The sequence below is a fragment of the Protopterus annectens genome, chromosome 9.part0 (assembly GCF_019279795.1).
Source record: "Protopterus annectens isolate FY-2018-M chromosome 9.part0, PAN1.0, whole genome shotgun sequence".
NCBI lineage: Eukaryota > Metazoa > Chordata > Ceratodontiformes > Protopteridae > Protopterus > Protopterus annectens.
In genome coordinates, this window is record NC_056743.1 from 512133838 (window position 1) to 512153003 (window position 19166).

At 40.1% G+C, this 19166-nt stretch overlaps 1 protein-coding gene across 2 annotated transcripts in view; it reads right to left on the minus strand.

Moving 5' to 3' along the window:
• Positions 1-19166, minus strand: part of LOC122811313 (hexokinase-2) — a 62824-nt gene that overhangs the window by 15166 nt on the left and 28492 nt on the right. For both annotated transcript variants that reach the window (XM_044083078.1, XM_044083079.1), the window contains exons 4-15: positions 18491-18610; positions 16727-16822; positions 15106-15205; positions 14119-14302; positions 12727-12882; positions 11129-11362; positions 10036-10340; positions 8558-8706; positions 6847-6966; positions 5344-5439; positions 5131-5230; positions 3111-3294 (exon numbers count right to left, since the gene is read on the minus strand). In XM_044083078.1, coding sequence (XP_043939013.1) covers positions 3111-3294; positions 5131-5230; positions 5344-5439; positions 6847-6966; positions 8558-8706; positions 10036-10340; positions 11129-11362; positions 12727-12882; positions 14119-14302; positions 15106-15205; positions 16727-16822; positions 18491-18610 — 1844 coding nt within the window. The remainder of the gene's footprint in view (positions 1-3110; positions 3295-5130; positions 5231-5343; positions 5440-6846; positions 6967-8557; positions 8707-10035; positions 10341-11128; positions 11363-12726; positions 12883-14118; positions 14303-15105; positions 15206-16726; positions 16823-18490; positions 18611-19166) is intronic.

The following is a 19166-nucleotide window of genomic DNA, read 5'->3' on the forward strand; positions in this document are numbered from 1 at the left end:
ACTGGCTCCCGCCTGACTGATAACCAACAGCGTCATCTGAGGACTTGGAATATTTCAAAAAATATTAAGGACAAGGACCGTGACAGGCCTCAGAAAACTAAGCGCCATACACACAAACTTAGGCCAAACTCCAAAATGCTTAGGCAAAATCTTAACCCGACGGATAATACACAGATTAAAAGGAAGCACAAAGATTACAATTGGGAACATAGTGATCAAGGCCTAAACAGATAATGCAATAGGAATGAAAATCTAAGGGGACTTTCCACAGTAAGGCAATTAACTTTCTGACATTAGTTAATGCAAGAGAAAAAAAAAAAAAAAGGATCCCCATCGGGGTACTTAGCTGTAGTAGACTTCAACTCTTTGTAGTCGGAATTCAAAGGTAAACTGCCGACTGGCACTCGTCCATGAAAGCTTCTGCTTCTGACTCCTCAGCAGGTAAGACTGAGGAAGTGACGTCGGCTGCCTCCTTTTGTATCGGACGCCCTGGCATCCTTTACAAATGATGGCAACGGACATCATTTTTACTAGCCTTCTGTATTCTGGCTGAAAGAGGGCTACCAGAAACCGGATAACCCATTTGTTAGGGCTGCAATAGTGAAACACTATGATCATCATCTTGAATGATGTGCAGTGCTAGGACTGCTCTCATCTCTTGGGCATAGATGTGGGAACTGGTCGGGGGGGGTGCCACACACCTAGACCATCCTTCCCAAAAATGCCCCTCCACACCAGTTGGGTGGTATTTACAGTTGTGTGGCTACTGGGGGGGGGCACAGAACAAAGGGGCAACTGACAAGTTTCTCAAATGAATACCAGAGAGTGTTTGACTAAACAGGCCAATGAATAGACCACTGAATAGCTAGATTCCACTGCACAACACAAAGTAACATGCTAAGTGTACCAAACCTGGGCATGCTGCCATGGACCCCATAGCCTCCAGAACTAAGCTGGCAGAAGGAACAGGATAAGACACTTGAAACCTGGGACTTGACTGTGGGCACATGACATGGAGGTAGAGAGACAGTCTGACTTGGAGTTCATTGGTACTAATCTGAATACTGCAAGGCTTCTTACTGGTTCAGAGCCTGATGTGCATCATGTTTACGGTCATATCTCAAGACTGGCAAATTTAGAGACAATAGTCTCTGGCCTGTTCTAGAAGATTGGCTGGAGCAGTGAGGTGCCAACTGTCTAAATCTGAAAACATCCAGAATCTTTGCAGTCTAATGAACTGCTACTGCAGTCCTACATTTGGAAAACTCTCCGGGACCTGTAACAAGACCAAAGATCAGGGCTCTGAATAGATAGTGACTGTCTCTAACCAAAAGTGAAAGTGTCTTCTGGACAGTCTTGTATATTTTTATGTGGTAGTATGTACACTGAATATCAATTGAGCACATCCAGTCATCCTTGTGAGAGCTCAGGAGGCAGTCAAGCCACAACTCTGATGAAATACATGCCCTGAAGAGGGATCTGGACCAGAGTTAAACACCAAGACTTTGGGGCAAGGAAGGTGCAACAGAGTAGATCCCACGCCCACGGATCCAATGCAAACGCAATCGCAGATAATTCATCCAAGTCCAAGGGAGCAGCAGCAATACTGGCCAAGGACACAAGATGAGCCTGTTCAGCTATGATACTAGTACTTTTGGGTCACCGAAGGTGAGAAATGAATCCGAGAAGGGCACAAGGATGAGGAAGACTGACCTGATGGACTAAGCTAGAATGACCATCTGGATCACAGCTCTGAAGAACTTCATCCTATGCACTTGAGCTTCAGAGACTCCTGAAGGACTGATGGATGAGGTGGTCATCTGAGGTAGAGCCAGAGGGGAGTGAAACTGAGGAGATATGGGCTTTATGAAGAACTCTGGCAAAAAGTTATCTGAACTCAAGAAACACCAGATATCAGATCTGAAGATCTTGGGTCCATGGGCTGCATAGGAGGAATACTAGATATTGCCATCTGATCCTAAGATTGCATTTTTCCTTTGGTTCCAAAGTGGGTTCAAAGACCTTTATATCTTTTGAAGCGGCTCCAAGAACAAAATGTCTTCAGAAAATTTGGTGGTAATCTTTTCCTGTGCTCTGAAGCCTTTGTAGATTTATTGGGGGGGTTGAGCCCCTGAGGAAGATGGAGGCAGCAACCCCTTGAGAACTAGTTCATTACATAACAGCAATAGCACTGGAATTAAATCCTGCGCAAATGGTACAATTTGTACCCAAGTGAGCTGCTCAACAATCACTACCTGTGAGCATTTAACTTCAGGATTGTGCCCACAGAAGTGCATTTCTTGAAACCTGTAGGTTTCTCAGCCATGACACAAAGTAAAGTTTTAGCTATAGAAAAAGAAAACTGTAGTTATACTCTATTAAAAAGATGTAGAAAATAAGGGGATGGTACTTGCAAAGTATTTTACTTTGTTAAAAGCAAGAAAAAAACTGTAACAGACCAGAAACTAGGAAGAGTAAAAGCTACACTTGAAAATAAGAGGAGAAACTGATACACTTATGGATACCTAAACCTAAAGTGCTGTGAAAGTGGATCATGCTGTGAAAGTGGATCCATGGCAGTGCAAGATGGCAGCAAGTGAGATCTTTGGTACTGGGGATGGGCTATGGCATTATGGAGCTCATGAGTTGGATCCATAATCTGGTTATGTAACTCATACACAGAGGAAGAATGAAAGTACAAAATCCTACATGTTGAATTACATGTATAAAATCAGTCTAATCAACACTGCAAACAAACCTAGAGACCACAGCACCTCTACTCTAGATGGAGTCAAATACTGCAAATATGTACAGACAATAGTATCCAAAATCCAGTAGGTGCTGATAAAGCTTGCAGCACTTGCCTACTGATATCACTACATTTCACAAGGAATAGGCATGTAAAACTGCACTTCAACACACAAGGTATGCTCGTTTGATCTCAAGTGCCTTCATGCACTTTAGCAAAACAGCTTTACATGAGAATTTGCTTGTAATATTTAATACAAAGGCAAAGAGTCATGCGATGGCACACACGTGTGTACTCCTTTCATATAATGAAACATTCCACAAGTACATATTACAAAAGCTGTAGTTAAAAGTGAACTCACATCTGCTTTCCTGGATTGAGAGAAAGGTTATCAACTGCCATGTCAAATTCAGTTCGAAAGTCATCCAAGCAGCCATTGTCTCCAAATGCTCCCCACTCCATATTGATGCACATTCTGCCTTCCTTGCCCTCTACCAATTCAACATTTTTCATCTCTTCCATGTAGCAAGCATTACTTCCAGTACCTGTAGACACAAAACCACTTTTATTTTCCATGAATAAAAACAGTCAAAGGATACTTCTCAAACCCTTGCACTATTAAGCGACACTTGTGTAAAGTTAACTAGGACCACATAAATAGGGAGAAATGATTTGCTGGGGGGGGGGGATACAACAGGAAGCAACACACATGCTTTCACTGACAGTGAAGAGATGCTCAATTTTAACAGTCAGCTGCAGACTGACCTGCACAAAAATAAAAAAAAAAAAAAAAGTGTACATTTATATATGTATGTACTTCATATGGTAGACATTCATATGGCAGAGACCATATGATAAACATTCAAAATGTTGACCATAGAAGACCACAAAAAAAAAACAAAAAAAAAAAACCAAACAAAACTTCCCTTCACGCTGCTGGCAGGGGGTCCCCCACACCCCTCAAACTTAAATACAAACTTAGATCCCACTAGCGGAAAAGATGGAAATGTTTCCATTCCACACTGTACAGAGATGCTAGTTCCGCATGGTCAACATTTTGAATGTCGATCATATGTTCACACTCATTTGATTTATTCATAAGATATGCATAGGTATTGAAAAACAGTATAAATATACATTTTGTAAGGGAAGAGGAACGACCTTAGGTAAACTGGTTCCCTAGGCAAAAAGGGCTCTATGGCTCCCCCCACACACAGCACCAGGTGCCCCCATCTTAGTCTACCTACACCAAATACTGGAAAAGCACCCCTAATAGAGTGGCACCTAGGCGGCCGCCTAATTGGTCTATGTCTAAGGAGACTATGGGAAGAACTATGGAAATATGGTACAGTTAAGGACATGAAAGCCATATTTAAAGATATCACATGCTGTGCAATGAAGTGAACACAGGCTTCATTGCAATATGTGGTCACAAGTAGACATGCAATTTATAACTAGCTGTAAATACGCTTACCAAGATGACTAACCTCAAAATAAAAAGGGTCATCTACTAGACAAGATCTCCAAATAAAGCATCATGACCAGCATTCCTTCCCAAATTCAAAGAACAGTCAAGTCAGTACTACAAAATGAAAAACAGCAGTTGCTCCCAAAAGGTTCTTGTTTAAAGTGCAGGGCCACAACTGTGACCATTTGAACAAGGAGGGTGTGAATGCTGCACATGTACACAAAGTCTAAGGTTGGGTACCTCAGCATTCCTCTCAACAATACAAGCAAAAGAGTTGGAGTTAATGACTCTGCAGCTTAGAGAGGGTCAAAGCGTCCATTCCCTGCCACACAACCCCCACACAAATAGTTCTCAGTTGAGATTTGCTATCATTTGTGAGCAATAGCACAATCTCCATACATGCAGATCTCATTTTTGAAACAGAGTTCAAAGCTACAGCTGGGAAGATGAACTGTGTGCAGACGTTCGCAACCAAAGTTATGAAATTTAAACATGTAAAAAATGAGAATGTGGACAGTGGCTTAGGTGTGAAGTCAATTTTCCTAGCTGGTGGAACAATGTGCCAAAAGTAATTTCTGACTAATCCTTTGCAAATTCTCTGGTGTCATAAATTTCTTCACACAGGCTACTTATAGCATTAAAACTGCCTGTTAAGAAGGCAAGACTTAAGGGTAAAGAATGGCTGGGATGCTCCAGGTCCCAGATTGCCATGAAGTAATTGCCACTAAGAAATACTCAGAGTTGCGTTTTAGGCAAGGAAACTAGCACACTCAGTCAGTAAAGCCAAGCCCAAGGTAACGTACTGCAAGTCATAAAATGTTTCAAAATGGCAGTGATTCTCTACAGTTTGCTTATGTGTTTCATCTTACTGAAAAATGCTGCATAATGGAGCACTATAATGCACATTTCATACCAACAATAAGGCCAACTTCACAACAGGAATCTTCATAGCCACACGTCATCATGGTTCCAACAGTATCATTCACCACAGCAACAATATCCAAGTCAAACTCCTAAAACACAAAATGTATACAAATTGAAATAGCGAGCTGAAGGAAAATGGCTCAAGATTACGTACAACAAGAAGCAAAGGAAATAACTGCAAGATATTTTGAACATGAAGTACCTCTCTCCTATGGATTGCTTCTTTGAGCAGATGAACAACATCTTCCCCTTCACAGCCAGTTGCCTTGAAACCTTTTGTCCATTTTAGAAGGATGCTCTGCAGAAACAAAGCAAATGCAATTTAAAAGGTTTATTTGTAGTTCAGAAATTGGAAGCTCCTTTCAAAATCTGCATCTGCACAATCTTACTACAGAAAGTGAATTTGAGATCAAAGGCAAACAATACATTACAAGGATGTTAGATTACTCAGTTCAGAGTAACTGCAGCACATGTACAATTTTCCTCAAATAAAGATCTTTTCTTTAGCTTATTGTAGATCTTATTTGGTGAAAGTTTTTCCATGCGTTAAATTGCGACAGGTCACATAAGCTTACAGACAAAAAGCCCCAAAGCAGATCAACAGTCAAGGTTTACTCAGACCTCTGTTACCTGCCTGGAAACAGTCATTTCATCCAGAACTCCTTGGACTCTGAATTAACCTAGGCAGATAAAGCTCAAGTCTGTCTTAACAGAACTTGAAGCTTTCAATTTTATACACAGACACACTATAAAGAACCTGAGCATTAGAAGTCTATTCTTATTTTATAAAGAGCCGATGTAGACATGTGAACCAAAACCATGGCAAAATAATCATAGCATTTACACAGTACATGCAAACAATTAGGATGAAATATGGCTTCTAGTTCTAGGTCTAGAACGCAAAATTAAGACCAAGAAAACACCTAACCAAAATTTAAATTTCCAAACATTAAAATTGAGAAAAAGCAGTTCCTCTAAAGAACTTCAGCACTTTTGGGAACCCACAAAGCAGCATAATGTTGTAAAGTCAACCCAAAACCATTTAAAAGAAATAGTCAACTTACAAGATAATTAGAATTTGTATTACTATTGGAATATTAGTCATGTGCACATCTACACAAGTATATATGCAAACAATTGCTTGCATGCAAGAGAAAGTATGCATCTAGCAGTTTGTTCCCATCCCTACTGACTTCATACCCTACCAGGCAAGGGCTCAAGCAAACCACTACAGAAAATGGTCTGCCCAACCATGTAAATTGATGCGTCCACCCAATGCTTCCCCAAAAGTCATGGTTCAACCACTAGACAGACATCGCCCCAGCTGGGGAGCTTTTGTTTTGGTATATGAACACTGGTAATGGAATCCTGTTGACAAAGTAACAGGAAGACAGTTGACACAAGCAGGGATTTTCTCTGTTTGTCAATCCAAAAAGTAGTTTAAAACAAAAAAAAAAAAAAAAAAGTTAACCTTGCATATGGGTTTCTCAACTACAGCCATACTGTCAAGTTGCAGTACCCTGCAGCTCTGCCCCCTACTCTGACCATCCCCACCACCATTAAGTTGACTATGCCCAACTATACGAGCCTTCATTGTTCAGGTACCCCTTCTGGGTGACTAGGCTAACTCCGGTATTAGAGCACCAACTGCTGCATTATTCAGAATGAGAAAAACTACACAGAGGATACATTTCATGTGCTTTACCTGATCCAAATTGTTTTGATGACAGGGGAATGAGAATGTGAAGCCAAGTGGAAGAGCAAGTCCTTTCATCCCCATATACTCTAGAAAGTCAGCAATGCAGTGCACAATATGGTCAAATAGCTGTGGAGAAAGGCAAATAAAGGTTACATAATCAACTCTAAACAACCAAGGTTACATGCATGCTCTCAGAATCCCAAAGATAATCATTCCAGCTTAGCTCAGCACTACAAGTTAGAAGACACTAGCTTCTTGGCTAGTTTTTTTAATCCACTTAATTGTATGTAGGTATACAAGATAAAATATCTAGACATGCAAGTATATAAATGGCTCACTTTGGAGCAGTGTGTTAACCCTGCCCATAACTGTCAAAAGCTGCACTAGATGTTGTGCAAGCACTCCTAAAGCAAATGTACAACCTACAATCCAAAGGAATCGCTTCATATGAAGCTTATTGCTAAAGTTAAAAAATGCCACTGAAAAGTACAGATCCACATTTAGGGCCAACTCCAACATTCTCAAATCTGTAGCATTTTTAATCTATAACTTTATATTCACACTACATTAAGAGATTCTATACAAAAATATGCACAATTCTTTTGTGGAAGACTGAAGTTGTAGGAGCCAAGCAAGAGAAAGTTAAGGAATATGGAATGCTTAAGCTTGCCAGCAGAAGGTGTGTTGGTTACTTTCTACATACAAATCAAGATATGTGGGTGCAAGTGTCTGCTCCCATTTTTGAGTTTTGCCTATACTTGAACCCATTTTCATGGGCTTCTAGAAAGGTCTTCAGGTCTACTTAACCTCTTTCGCCTTCTTCCATCTCGCTGCCACTCTTGACAACTGCCATTTATTCCTCAATTGATCTACCTCATCCTACCTTTGTTCTTTCGTTTCAGCCCAAAGCAAACAGAAAGCATACTTGTCACATCTTTCTTGCACCATGAAAAAGCCACTTTGAAGTTCTACAGACTTAGTACTACAGCTCATCATGAACACATCTGCAGCTCCCAAAAGGGATCCCAACATGTCTGGCCACCACTGAAAAGCCCTGCAGCACAAAACGGGCTTGAGAAATGGCCAAATATTTAATTTCACTCAATTCCACATAGACCGATGAATATCAGACTGTATACAGACATACACACACTAAACTCAAGCAGCCTTTTCTGCCACAGACTTATCCTGGGAGGTCCATGAAAACCTTAAGAGACTGCCTTGTGTACACAGAGATCAATTTTCCCCCTCCTTTACAGCTATAGCACGTCAGTCTCAAGTTTACATAGCCTCTTGCACTCAACTGTCGCACCCATATTATCAGCGACAGAGGTCTTGCATAAGATTAAATGCGATGGGAAGGTATTCTGTTAACTCCCCTTCTACCCAGTTAAATAGAAAAAGACTACAATGTTGTTGCTAAAATGAAATGCTGGAAGGACATACCAAGCGCATCGATGTGCACTCCCCCAGACTGTCAGCACTTCTGAAGTACTGATGTTAGTTCTACCTACATTTTGTGCAGAAAGCCAAAATACAGAAAAATGCACTTCTAAAGCAAGATTTCAACAGCACACTTCCACTATTTTTGTGGCTATAAAAGAAAAGTTTGCTCAGAGTTGCAAACCGCAAGGAAACAGCTTCTGAAATCCATCTATTGCAATTAGTAGCCTTGCTTCCCACTCAATTTTCCATGCATTACTTTCAAAACACTTACCTCTTCTCCTGTTCCTTGCATTACTTCCTGTGGAATTGTGTAGATTTTATTGTGCATTTCTACACCACGTCTCATGCCATTACGGACACGTACAAGCAAAACTCGGAAATTGGTCCCACCCAGATCCAGAGCCAAAAAATCACCTCTTTCTGAAAAAGAGAATTCTTTACTTTACGCTCAATGCAAAGATATAAATACTATTTCCAACATTAATTCTACGTGATGCCACTGCAGCTATACCAGAACAGAAAAGCATGAAGAGCAATGGCGTTTAAGACCACAATGTCCTATACGTGTTAGGATATAAACTACCATAATCCAGAGTAATCAGTGGACAAGAAATGAGATGCCTCAAGTCTGAAATGAACAGCAATCCACCTTATGCAAGTCAGAAAAATAACAGCAATCCAAGAGGATTTACATTGTTCCTCTGCATTTAGCTAGCTCAAGTGCATGCATGTGTCTGTAGTTCAGTATGAAGTCTAAGCTTAAGTCCATCATCTTGATTTCATACATTTGCCTGCTTATCTTCTTGCAGTCATATGACGAGTACTCTGCCAGTGATGCCTGCTAGCACCCTATGGACCAAAAAGCAAATTAGTTCCACATCGCTAAGGTTAGAGTGTACTGGGAGAGGCCACATTAAGACAGCCCATCAAGAGTACCTTTGATTGCTGCTTTACTTTCTACAGCACTCCTAGGTATGCAAGTGGAGCATTTAATGGTTACTGGCTCTGGCTGGTCCTCCACTTTTGCAAAGGATTACTCTTAACGAGCAATATTGCCCATCTACCCAGTGACAGGGAGGGAGTTTCCAGTCTCCACTACAGCAATCTAGCCTGTCAAAGTGGCTGCCACCACCCCCAAAGCATTTACAATCCCTCCTTCCTCCAGTGTCAAAGCTAGAAGCCATATCCCAGTAATCTGGGTCGCGATCAGTACCCTCTCTCTGTACCAGAAAGACAGGCTGAAAGATGGGTTGACAAGACAAGCGGGCATTAGAACACATGTGAAAATGGTGATATTCAGATACAGCAACTCCTACTCTGTTGAAATATATGTAATGTGTCCATGAACCTATGTTTCAAGAGCCATTGCTTACATTCTAGAAGAGTTTTATTCTGTCAACATGTCTTAAAACAGCACTTCGCCATTTCCTACACACATTAAAAGCAACATTTTTCCTTTATCAAATTTAAGAGGCTGTAACAAGTCTCTGAACAGTACAAAAATTTCACCTGTTTGCTGAACAGCTTAGAGTAGTGGTCCAACAAGCTTCTTGTAGAAAACATATACCCATTACTGAGCCATATCAAGTACCAACATCAGAGCTGAGAGAGTTCCCCCCAGAGACAGTACATCTAATTTTAGCATCTTTGTACCACTATCTACAACTATAAGAAGCTAAGCACCAGTTAATTTCATTCCACACTAAACTCTTAGGGAATGCAATATCTTACTTGAAGATAACCGCTTACCAGTTCCATCTGGAGTACTGCGCACATAAGTAGGCAGCATTTTAACAGTTGCACTGTTGTGAGTTTCTTTTTTTAATCCCCTCTCCATCTCAACAAACATTCTTTGCTTCACTTTTAGCAACTGGTCATTCGTCAGTTTCAAAGGCTCCAATGTTTTCTCTCTTGCTATCTGCTGGGAAATTAGTCTAGAAGCAACAGCAGTGACCATGGCTGCTCCTTTCCCACTACCATCTTCTGATCGGACGAATCTGACATCACATTCTGGTACCAGGCGCCTAACTGCTTTATGAAGCCTCCTTGCAAACCTAGGTATGAAGTAAAATGCTCAGCATCAGCTGCATCAACATGCATCAAATATGTTCCAACAGCAGCAAGATCTAAACTAAAAAATCTAATATCTCACACAACCCATAACAGCAAGCACTGAACTACAATCAAAACAAAGCCAAGAATTTAGAAATGAACACTTTTTTACACAACCGTACAGCCTTAAGACTAAAGTAATGTAAAAAAAGGTTTTCATGTACAAATGCATCCTACTAGCTTAGCAAAGTGTAAGCCTTGCATAGCTACTCTGGCGCATCCTACAAGTTAGCTAGTAGGAAAAGTAGTTTCACATGGTGTCCAATAATGGCTTTGAAGGGGTGACTAAAAGGTAGTGAAGTTTAGATATGGTTTCAATATTTACTTCCCCACTCACTTGCAGTGTTAGATACACATAGCTGACAATCTGCTCCAAAAAAAGTGTGGCATGCCACCTTGCACCCTTTCTTAGGTCTGGGCAGCTAGAAAATGAAGTACAGATGTGCAAACAACCCATAAAAGATGTTTCTTCACTCCAATAACTTTTAGGCTATATGGGTTGTGTTCTGTTCTGAACACAACTGACCAGCTTCCAAAAGCTGAGGTTCCCTCCCACATCATTCTTACTAGCCAGCTCTATTTAGTAAATTAGTAACACTGAAGTTTTTACTTTTCAAAAAGTAGTCACTTTTTAACCTGCATTCTCAAAATCTAACCTTCACATGCCACATTTTTAAAATCAAAATTACTGAACCACATTAGGAATTAAACATTCAGAAAACAGTCTTACTGTGGATGCTTTTTATACACTGTTCCATCAACGCCAACAGTAGTGCGTAATCTCTCTACTCCCTTGTTTTCTTTAATGCGCTTCAGCACAGCTGCAAGTGTAGCGGCACAGAGGTTGGATGAGCGAGTTGAAACAATCTGACATATGCGTTGAGTTGCAATGGCATCGTCTTCAGAAGGCTCCAGCCCAAGCTTTGTTAGCAATTCTAGCGCCGTTTCTATGCCTTCTTTCTCACTAAGAAAAAAAAAAAAAAAAAGTAGTCACATTTGGAGGAAATGAGGCTGGAAACGCATCATAAGCAGACACCAACCTTACCTGGATAAGTACTGAGCAAAGAAACCCTGCCTATCTGCAAAGCTACCACTCACCACCTCTGACCTAATCTAAGCTTCCATTAATCCTTTTTATACATTACCACAGTTCCTTAAATGAAAGGCCAGGAAACCATCCGTAGTCTCCTCAAATGTAAGTACTCTACTTAAGTCCCCTCAGGTTGTGCCATTGTAGGACTTGGGTAGCCCATGAGGTTCCACAAATACAAGCTGAACATGCCCAACACCAATACAGAGTTGTCTAATTATCCTACCCATTGTCTTTATAGAACCTATACCAAACATCTCCAGCATGGCAACTCTGAATACAATTTAGAGATGCCTTGTACTGGAAGATATGGATAAACTGAAGTTACTTCCCAGTGCCTTACAGCCCTGCACTCAATGTGCAAACATCCGAACAGTGGAAAAATCCACAGTCTGCATAGATTCTAAAATCTTACTCCTATAATCACTGCCAAGTGCTTAACTCTGCACTTGATCCAAGCTGCCACTCCTAAAGACATTTTAAATAGGATGATACTTCAGTGCATAATACTGAACACCTACAGGTTTACAGCCGTTTGAAGCTATGTATCCCAACATACAATGCTGGGTAAACCACTGGCTATAAATCCAAGAAATACTCAAGAGGCTCTGCATGTGGGACACTGGATATTTAACATGTAGGGCCTGCAGCTTATGTAGGTCACCTTACACAGAAGGGTCAAATCTGAGTATTCCAATCTAAACAAATTTGGACTTTTATAAAAATATGCACAATTTCTGAATAAATGCTTGGTTTAATATTCACAATATAAACCGAAGGATAAGGGGAAATATTTTGTGGAAGTGTCAAACTGCAAAAGTACAGCACAGTTTTATTTCTGAAAGCCAAAATGTTTTGTTAATCACAATTCTTTCTACATGGTATACAAACTGCAGTGCCTTCCAATATTAAATTCTTCCACAACATCCACACACACCAGCAAGGCAGGTCACCACATCCACACACACCAGCAAGGCAGGTCACCACATCCACACACACCAGCAAGGCAGGTCACCACATCCACACACACCAGCAAGGCAGGTCACCACATCCACACACACCAGCAAGGCAGGTCACCACATCCACACACACCAGCAAGGCAGGTCACCACATCCACACACACCAGCAAGGCAGGTCACCACATCCACACACACCAGCAAGGCAGGTCACCACATCCACACACTAGTATCTTCCAACACACTACATTTAAGGGGGGGGGGCACAAAACTTTTACTTACTTTTCAATTGCAGAAACAAATCTGGTCTCAAAATGGCCTGTTGTAAGGAGGTCTGGGGTAAGCCTTCCCTCAAAGAGCAGCCCTTCTTTAGCCATCTTCACCAATATTAGTCTGACCAGCTCACCCATGTACATGCCACTAATCATCTTCTCAAACCTGTAATGCAGAACAGACAAGTTAAATGACTGCATGGCCTTTCTGGCATTGCACTGTAATCACCTTTTTATCCTGTATATAATTAAGTTTTAATGTTTTGTTTGAAAATGTGCACACACCACACACTCTTTGGTGCCAAGTACACTCAAAATCATTAGGGATAATAGGTTGTACTAGTTTCGGATACAAGCTTTGCCCTGGTCCTCTGCACCATCTGCTGGCAATTTTCCTCGCATTTCATCCAGCAATCCTCTGTTCCTTTTTGCAGGGTCTTCACAGCTGCACCCAACATGCCCTAACCATGAACCAGTAACATTTTGGAGTCTCATCACTTCCCGCACCAAGTGTGCACTACCCCTGTTCTCTGCTCCAATCAAGGAGTACCCCCCCCCCAATCTTGCATCATCTTCTGCCATTGGTTCCACTCCCCCAGCTGTACCACCTGTAGAACTTAGTTGTTACAAACCACCAACTTTAAGCCATCTTGACCAGCCTTTCCTTGTTTAAGCCACCCCCTATCCCCCAAATCCTTAACTGCTACATGCATTAGCAGAGAAATACCCTATTGCTATACCCAGCCTTTTTTTTTTTTTAAAAAAATCAGTGATGCACAAGTAAGAAAACTGCAGGAGTGCAGCACCCCTTGATGCTGAACTACAGTAATGGAAACCTAAAATTACCTGGGGCAGGAATAGACCAGACAGCTTTAATCTTCTACAACCCAAGTGTGCTACCAATTAAGCAAATCACAAAATTAGAAATATACAAGCCCATACAAACTTAGTTCACATTAGTTTTACATATTATAGAAAAAACTGTAAAATTACCAAGCATAAAGTACCACTGTAAGCTAAACACCACCACAGCTGGACCTTTCTCCTGACAACATGCAGAAATATACCACAAGTATTTTGATGGTACACAGAAATCTTAGTAGTTTTTCTAATCAGATATCAGAACCAATAACACTCTACCCATTTTGTGCCATATAATAAAATGGCCAACTGGCCATCAATGTTAAGGAAATGAGGGGGGGAGAAGTTAGACAGTTTCATAGGGCGCAATCATCTAGCAGTTGCATACTATTGTATCCATGATTTTGCTTTGTTCACTTGGATAACTGCTTGAAGATGCAACAAACCAAGCCCGAATACAACTAACATTTGAATTCACATTAAAAATTTAGTGCAGTGTTTACAGAACTTGCTCTACAGTGTTATGCACAATGAAACTTACAGCTGCTTTCCAGGATTTATAGAGCCTCTATCAATCTCTCTGTCAAATTCAGTCCTTATACCATTCAGCACACCATCATCTCCAAAAGCACCCCATTCCATGTTTATGCACATGCGCCCTTCATCTCCTTCCACAGTTTCAATGTGACGCATCTCCTCCATGTAACAAGCGTTCGAACCAGTACCTAACAAAGCAAATATTTTTTCAAGTCAATGCAGTGTGGTAAAGGAGGATACAAGTCTCACACACAACCTTTTATATACTTAGTGAATATAGTAGAGATTTAAATTTGACAGAAACATACATCTTTTGCTTGTACATGTGCAGCTAGCTTCAACAATAAATGCAAATGAAAGGTCTCCCAAAGACTGCTGTGACAAAGTTTTCAGATTTTCCTGTAGAATGTATACAGAGGATTAAGGCTATGTGCTGTCAAGTTGCCTCCCGACTCCCTTAAACTTTTATTTCTGATATTTGCCTGCCAGAAACTGCTCCCTGGAAGAACTTGACAGGTCCACAGGTGCTCTGTACTACTCTGGTTAAAACCTATACACTACCATGACATGGGTAGTTTATTTAAGTTTTAATATAAGCTTGCAAAAACACCATTTCAAATACCAAAGCCCATTTTAAAACTTCACAAAATCACTAGAACTTAGTTTTTTTAAAACAAATAAACCTAACCAGTAAAGCTATAATGCAGTGTACATAAAAAAAAAAAACGACCAAACTCAATGTAGTATCATGACCCATTAACTAAAAATCAGGGTGAAATCACATGCACTGGGAAAAAAAAAAGTTACTTATTAAAATTCACAAAGCAATCATGATATACATGCAAGTCTGAGACCCTGGGCTGTCAAGCAGACAACAAAACATTCCCACAACCTCAAGAGGCATTTGGAAAGACTAGGCAAACAAAGGGAACAGAGGAAAAAAGTAACACACCACTCAAGAGCATTCAACATATTATCCGTTATTTCTTACCAACAATTAGGCCAATCTCGCAGTTGTGGTCATCATAGCCACAAGTCATCATCGTCCCTACAGTGTCATTAACCACAGCAACTATGTCAATATCAAAGTCCTGTCAATGTAAAAGGCAAGAATTAATAAATGGACAGATTAAATTAATTCGAAATAAGTTTTCATACAAGTTATTAAGTGAGGGTGCTTGCTGGCTGGTCACCTGAAATATTTACTATCTAGTTTGTGCAATGTCAGCACAAACAGCACAGGCAAAGGCCAATGAAATTTTGTTGCAAAAAGTCATTTTTCAGTAAAAAAATTTCATTAAAAAACACAAAAGCCATCACATGGAACAGCAAGAGATACAAACATGAAAGCTGGAAACACATCTTTGAGGCAGTGGGTCATAAGTATTTTACTGCTTTGGTCCAGAAGTGTCTCCAAGGGTCAACTTCCACTTTACACTACATGTTACATAAAGTCAGCACATCCATTACAATAATGGAAGGAAAATGAGTGAAGTTCAAAAATGTAGTGTACATGTAAACATGGTGGCTACTCAAAACTGAGAAAATATTTAAATGGTGCCCTCTCTCAAAATGACAGCACCAGCACTAGTCTTAAATTTTGCAAGTAAAACCTGATAAATTTAACTGAACATTGATTAAAGAACTACATGACTGGAATTCACGTCTGGCAGATCCTAGCTAAGGTCGTTACTGGATATACGTTTATGATCCTGGTTGAAGCCTAAAGCTGAATATTAGGACTAAAATGGCTTCAATGACAAGAGTGAAAGCAAACTACACAACTTATACCATTTCTTCCATACAAGAGAACCCTATACTACCACAAGAGTTTTAGGCATGTGGCATTGGTGCTCATCAAGCTTCCTTACAGCACATACAGATTTGGAATGAAATCTTGCTGTAACTTCAGGAATGGATCTTTCTGGACCATGTGGCTTCTTACATTGGACACTTCTTTGGTTTAGCTTGCAAATCAGAGTATCCCAGTCCCCCTCCAACACACCTGCAGCTACATGTGTCAAAACAGCTTAGTGGAGTAGAGTTGATTTAAGGGGTCAAAGAAGCACTTACGCCTACAAAACTGAAGATAACATTTCAATCACTCAAAAAACCTACCACAAGGAGTGCCTGCCATTTTAAACATTCATGTACAAAAACTCTGTGGTAAAGCAACAGTTCAGAGTAGTTCCAAAAGAAACCCAAGCAGAAATCACTGCTGGGACACAGTAACACTGTCAAAAGCTTTAGCAGAGTAACAAATGGCTTTGCACACCAATCAGGCAAAGTCCTAATCCCCTAGAATGATGCACAGATAATGCACACAAAAAAGTAAAAAGTGATTACTCCCAAGTTTGACCACGTGTCACAAAGAATACTGCAGAACAATAGAGTGCAGTTTTACTAAGGGAAGCCCAGTGACTGCAGCTAGGTATCAGACCACAAAACAGCACCTGGTTCAAGGACACAGGGGTATACTACTAAATTCTGTTCAGTTTCAAAACTGAAGTCTTAGTTATTGGGACTTTCTACAGCTTCAGAATTCAGACATTGCTATTGCCACGCTCAGTGTCACTCCCACATACTCAATGACTGAAACACAAAAAAGTTACCCCTCTTCTCTTGATAGAATTTCTTAACAGCTGGACAACATCACGTCCTTCCACACCACATGCTTTGAATCCTTTTGTCCAGTTTACGAGTATACTCTACAAGAGAAAAATATTGAAATGCAATAGTTCACTCACCAACTCTGCAGATGTTGGTAACCAAGACAGTAACAGATTAAAAAAAAGAAAAAAAAAATGAAATTTTAGCAGACAGAACACAACTCTGGAGTATTTCTTGAATGACAATATGTAGTACGACTTTTTCAAAATCATTGGCTGAAACAATATTGATCCAAGCTTGTTCAAAATGGTTTAGGAGAAAAATCAGAAAAGGAAACCTTTCCGCTTTGAATATTTTCATAACCAATCATTACAATAGCAATCATAGGCATTTAACACGTGTTGTTATTGTCACAAACTAGTGGGTAATTCTACAACAATGAATAGGAAAGCCATGGTTCAGACACCAAGTAATTCTAACAAGTCATTGTACGATTTAAGTTGACATACCCTATCACTGCAAACGAAGACTACACATACTATACCCCTTGGGGTACTATGGCCAAAATGAGTAGTCAACATTAAGCCTTAGTAAAATACAAGGAGAGAGAGTTAAAACACTGCATTATATGCGTGTGACATGTTGCCTGAAGGTATGCTAGCACCCCCCCTCACAAGGGGAGGACATTTGCTTTCAGATAATTTGTGAAAAAGAATGTGAAGTCTAGACACATCCTTATAATATTGCATACATATCCACAGTCCTGTATGTGTCTAATGTATATTATACATATAACAAAAGGTGTGTGGGTATATCCACACCTATAATATTGTGTACATTATACATCCACATACACCTAGTGTGTGGATACGATACACAGATGTGTGGATATAATTATATGTGTGCATGTATTGTATACAACAGTTTGTGTAGACAGATATACAGGTAAACAGTGCAAGATGCTTCCTATGCCATGAGTTTGTTCACATATGTGCATACAATTTTCTTAACACATGGGACAAGTGTAGTGGGTCTCTTCCAAGAACAGCTTGCCTTGAAAATTGTGATCACCAAGATCACAAAAAACTTTAAAGCTTTATGAAAGAAGTTAAATGGTGAGCACAAAGTAGTTGTGCCAATATCCAAAGATACGATTTAGGTCTTTTACAAGTGTTTAAGAAAATGAAATTTTGCAAGTCATCTTGGCGCACACACAGGTTGGCAACTTTCTGGTCTACACAGCTCTTAGAGCTAGTCTTAATCTTTGCCAATCATACACTCATGGACTTACTTGAAGGCAGTTTAGCCCACCTCTGCACTAACCAAGACTCGATTCAAGCAGCTTACTAAGCTATTAATGAGCATTGTCAAATTTAGACCCTGCAATTGAACAGCTCAGCACACACTGAATTCATTTTTTGGTCAGTTGCTGTTCATCAGCTCCTGGCGGTGAAACTTAAGGAACCTGTCCTTTCCAGACTGGTCCATAATTTGAAGATAAGCCACTTCAAGTACATCTGTACCACAGATGCACCATTAAACCCTTCACCAAACAGACATTACAGTCTGTGTTCCACAGCACAAGAATAATCTCTGCTTAAGTATATTCATACAAGGGATCCCTTGCAACCTCATCCAATTATGAATCCTGCAGTGCGCCCCCAAAAAGGAGTAAAAAATAAGTACAGAAATACCAGTATGGTTAGATTTTCCTTTTCCTTGCTTTCCTATATGCAGTGCCACTAGAAATCTCTCAGAATGCTTACCTCATCAAGCTTCGACTGCTGGCAAGGAAATGAGAAGGTGAATCCCAATGGTAACTTTTTATCTTTAATATTCAGTTGTTCCATGAAGTTAGCCAGACATTCAGCAATGTGATCAAACAGCTAAACAGGAAAAAAGGTGCAATAAATTAAAACATCCAAGAAACTGTTCTAGTAACAAAAATGAGAGGCCTGTAGCAGAACTGCCAACAATGACAAAACTATTTCCACTTCTGGGTTTCAAAATAAAGGAAACCATTCCCTTTTTTAAAAACAGGTAAATTGCAGCACTGCTTAAAGTCACCAGAATAACAAATTATAAAAACTGCAAGTACTGAGTCAACCTACTAGACTTGCTAAAGAGAACAATTACATGTACCCATTTAGCTCATGTTACAACTGTAGTAATGAGTGTTTGGCCAATCACATCTAAGCTTTGTCCAATTGCCACTGCAAATAAAATGTTTGACCTTTTCCATCTCTTCTGCTCATCTCAGACTTATTCATACCATGCCACAGCTAAGTGCTAAAACCTTCATGAAATATATGGCTAGATTTCTAAAGATATTTACAGAAAGATAGCTTAGCAAGGATCTATGAACCCATAATCCTCACTTATTCTAGACAATCATGAATTTGTGCCAAAATATATAACATGTACCATAGTGCCACTCACGTT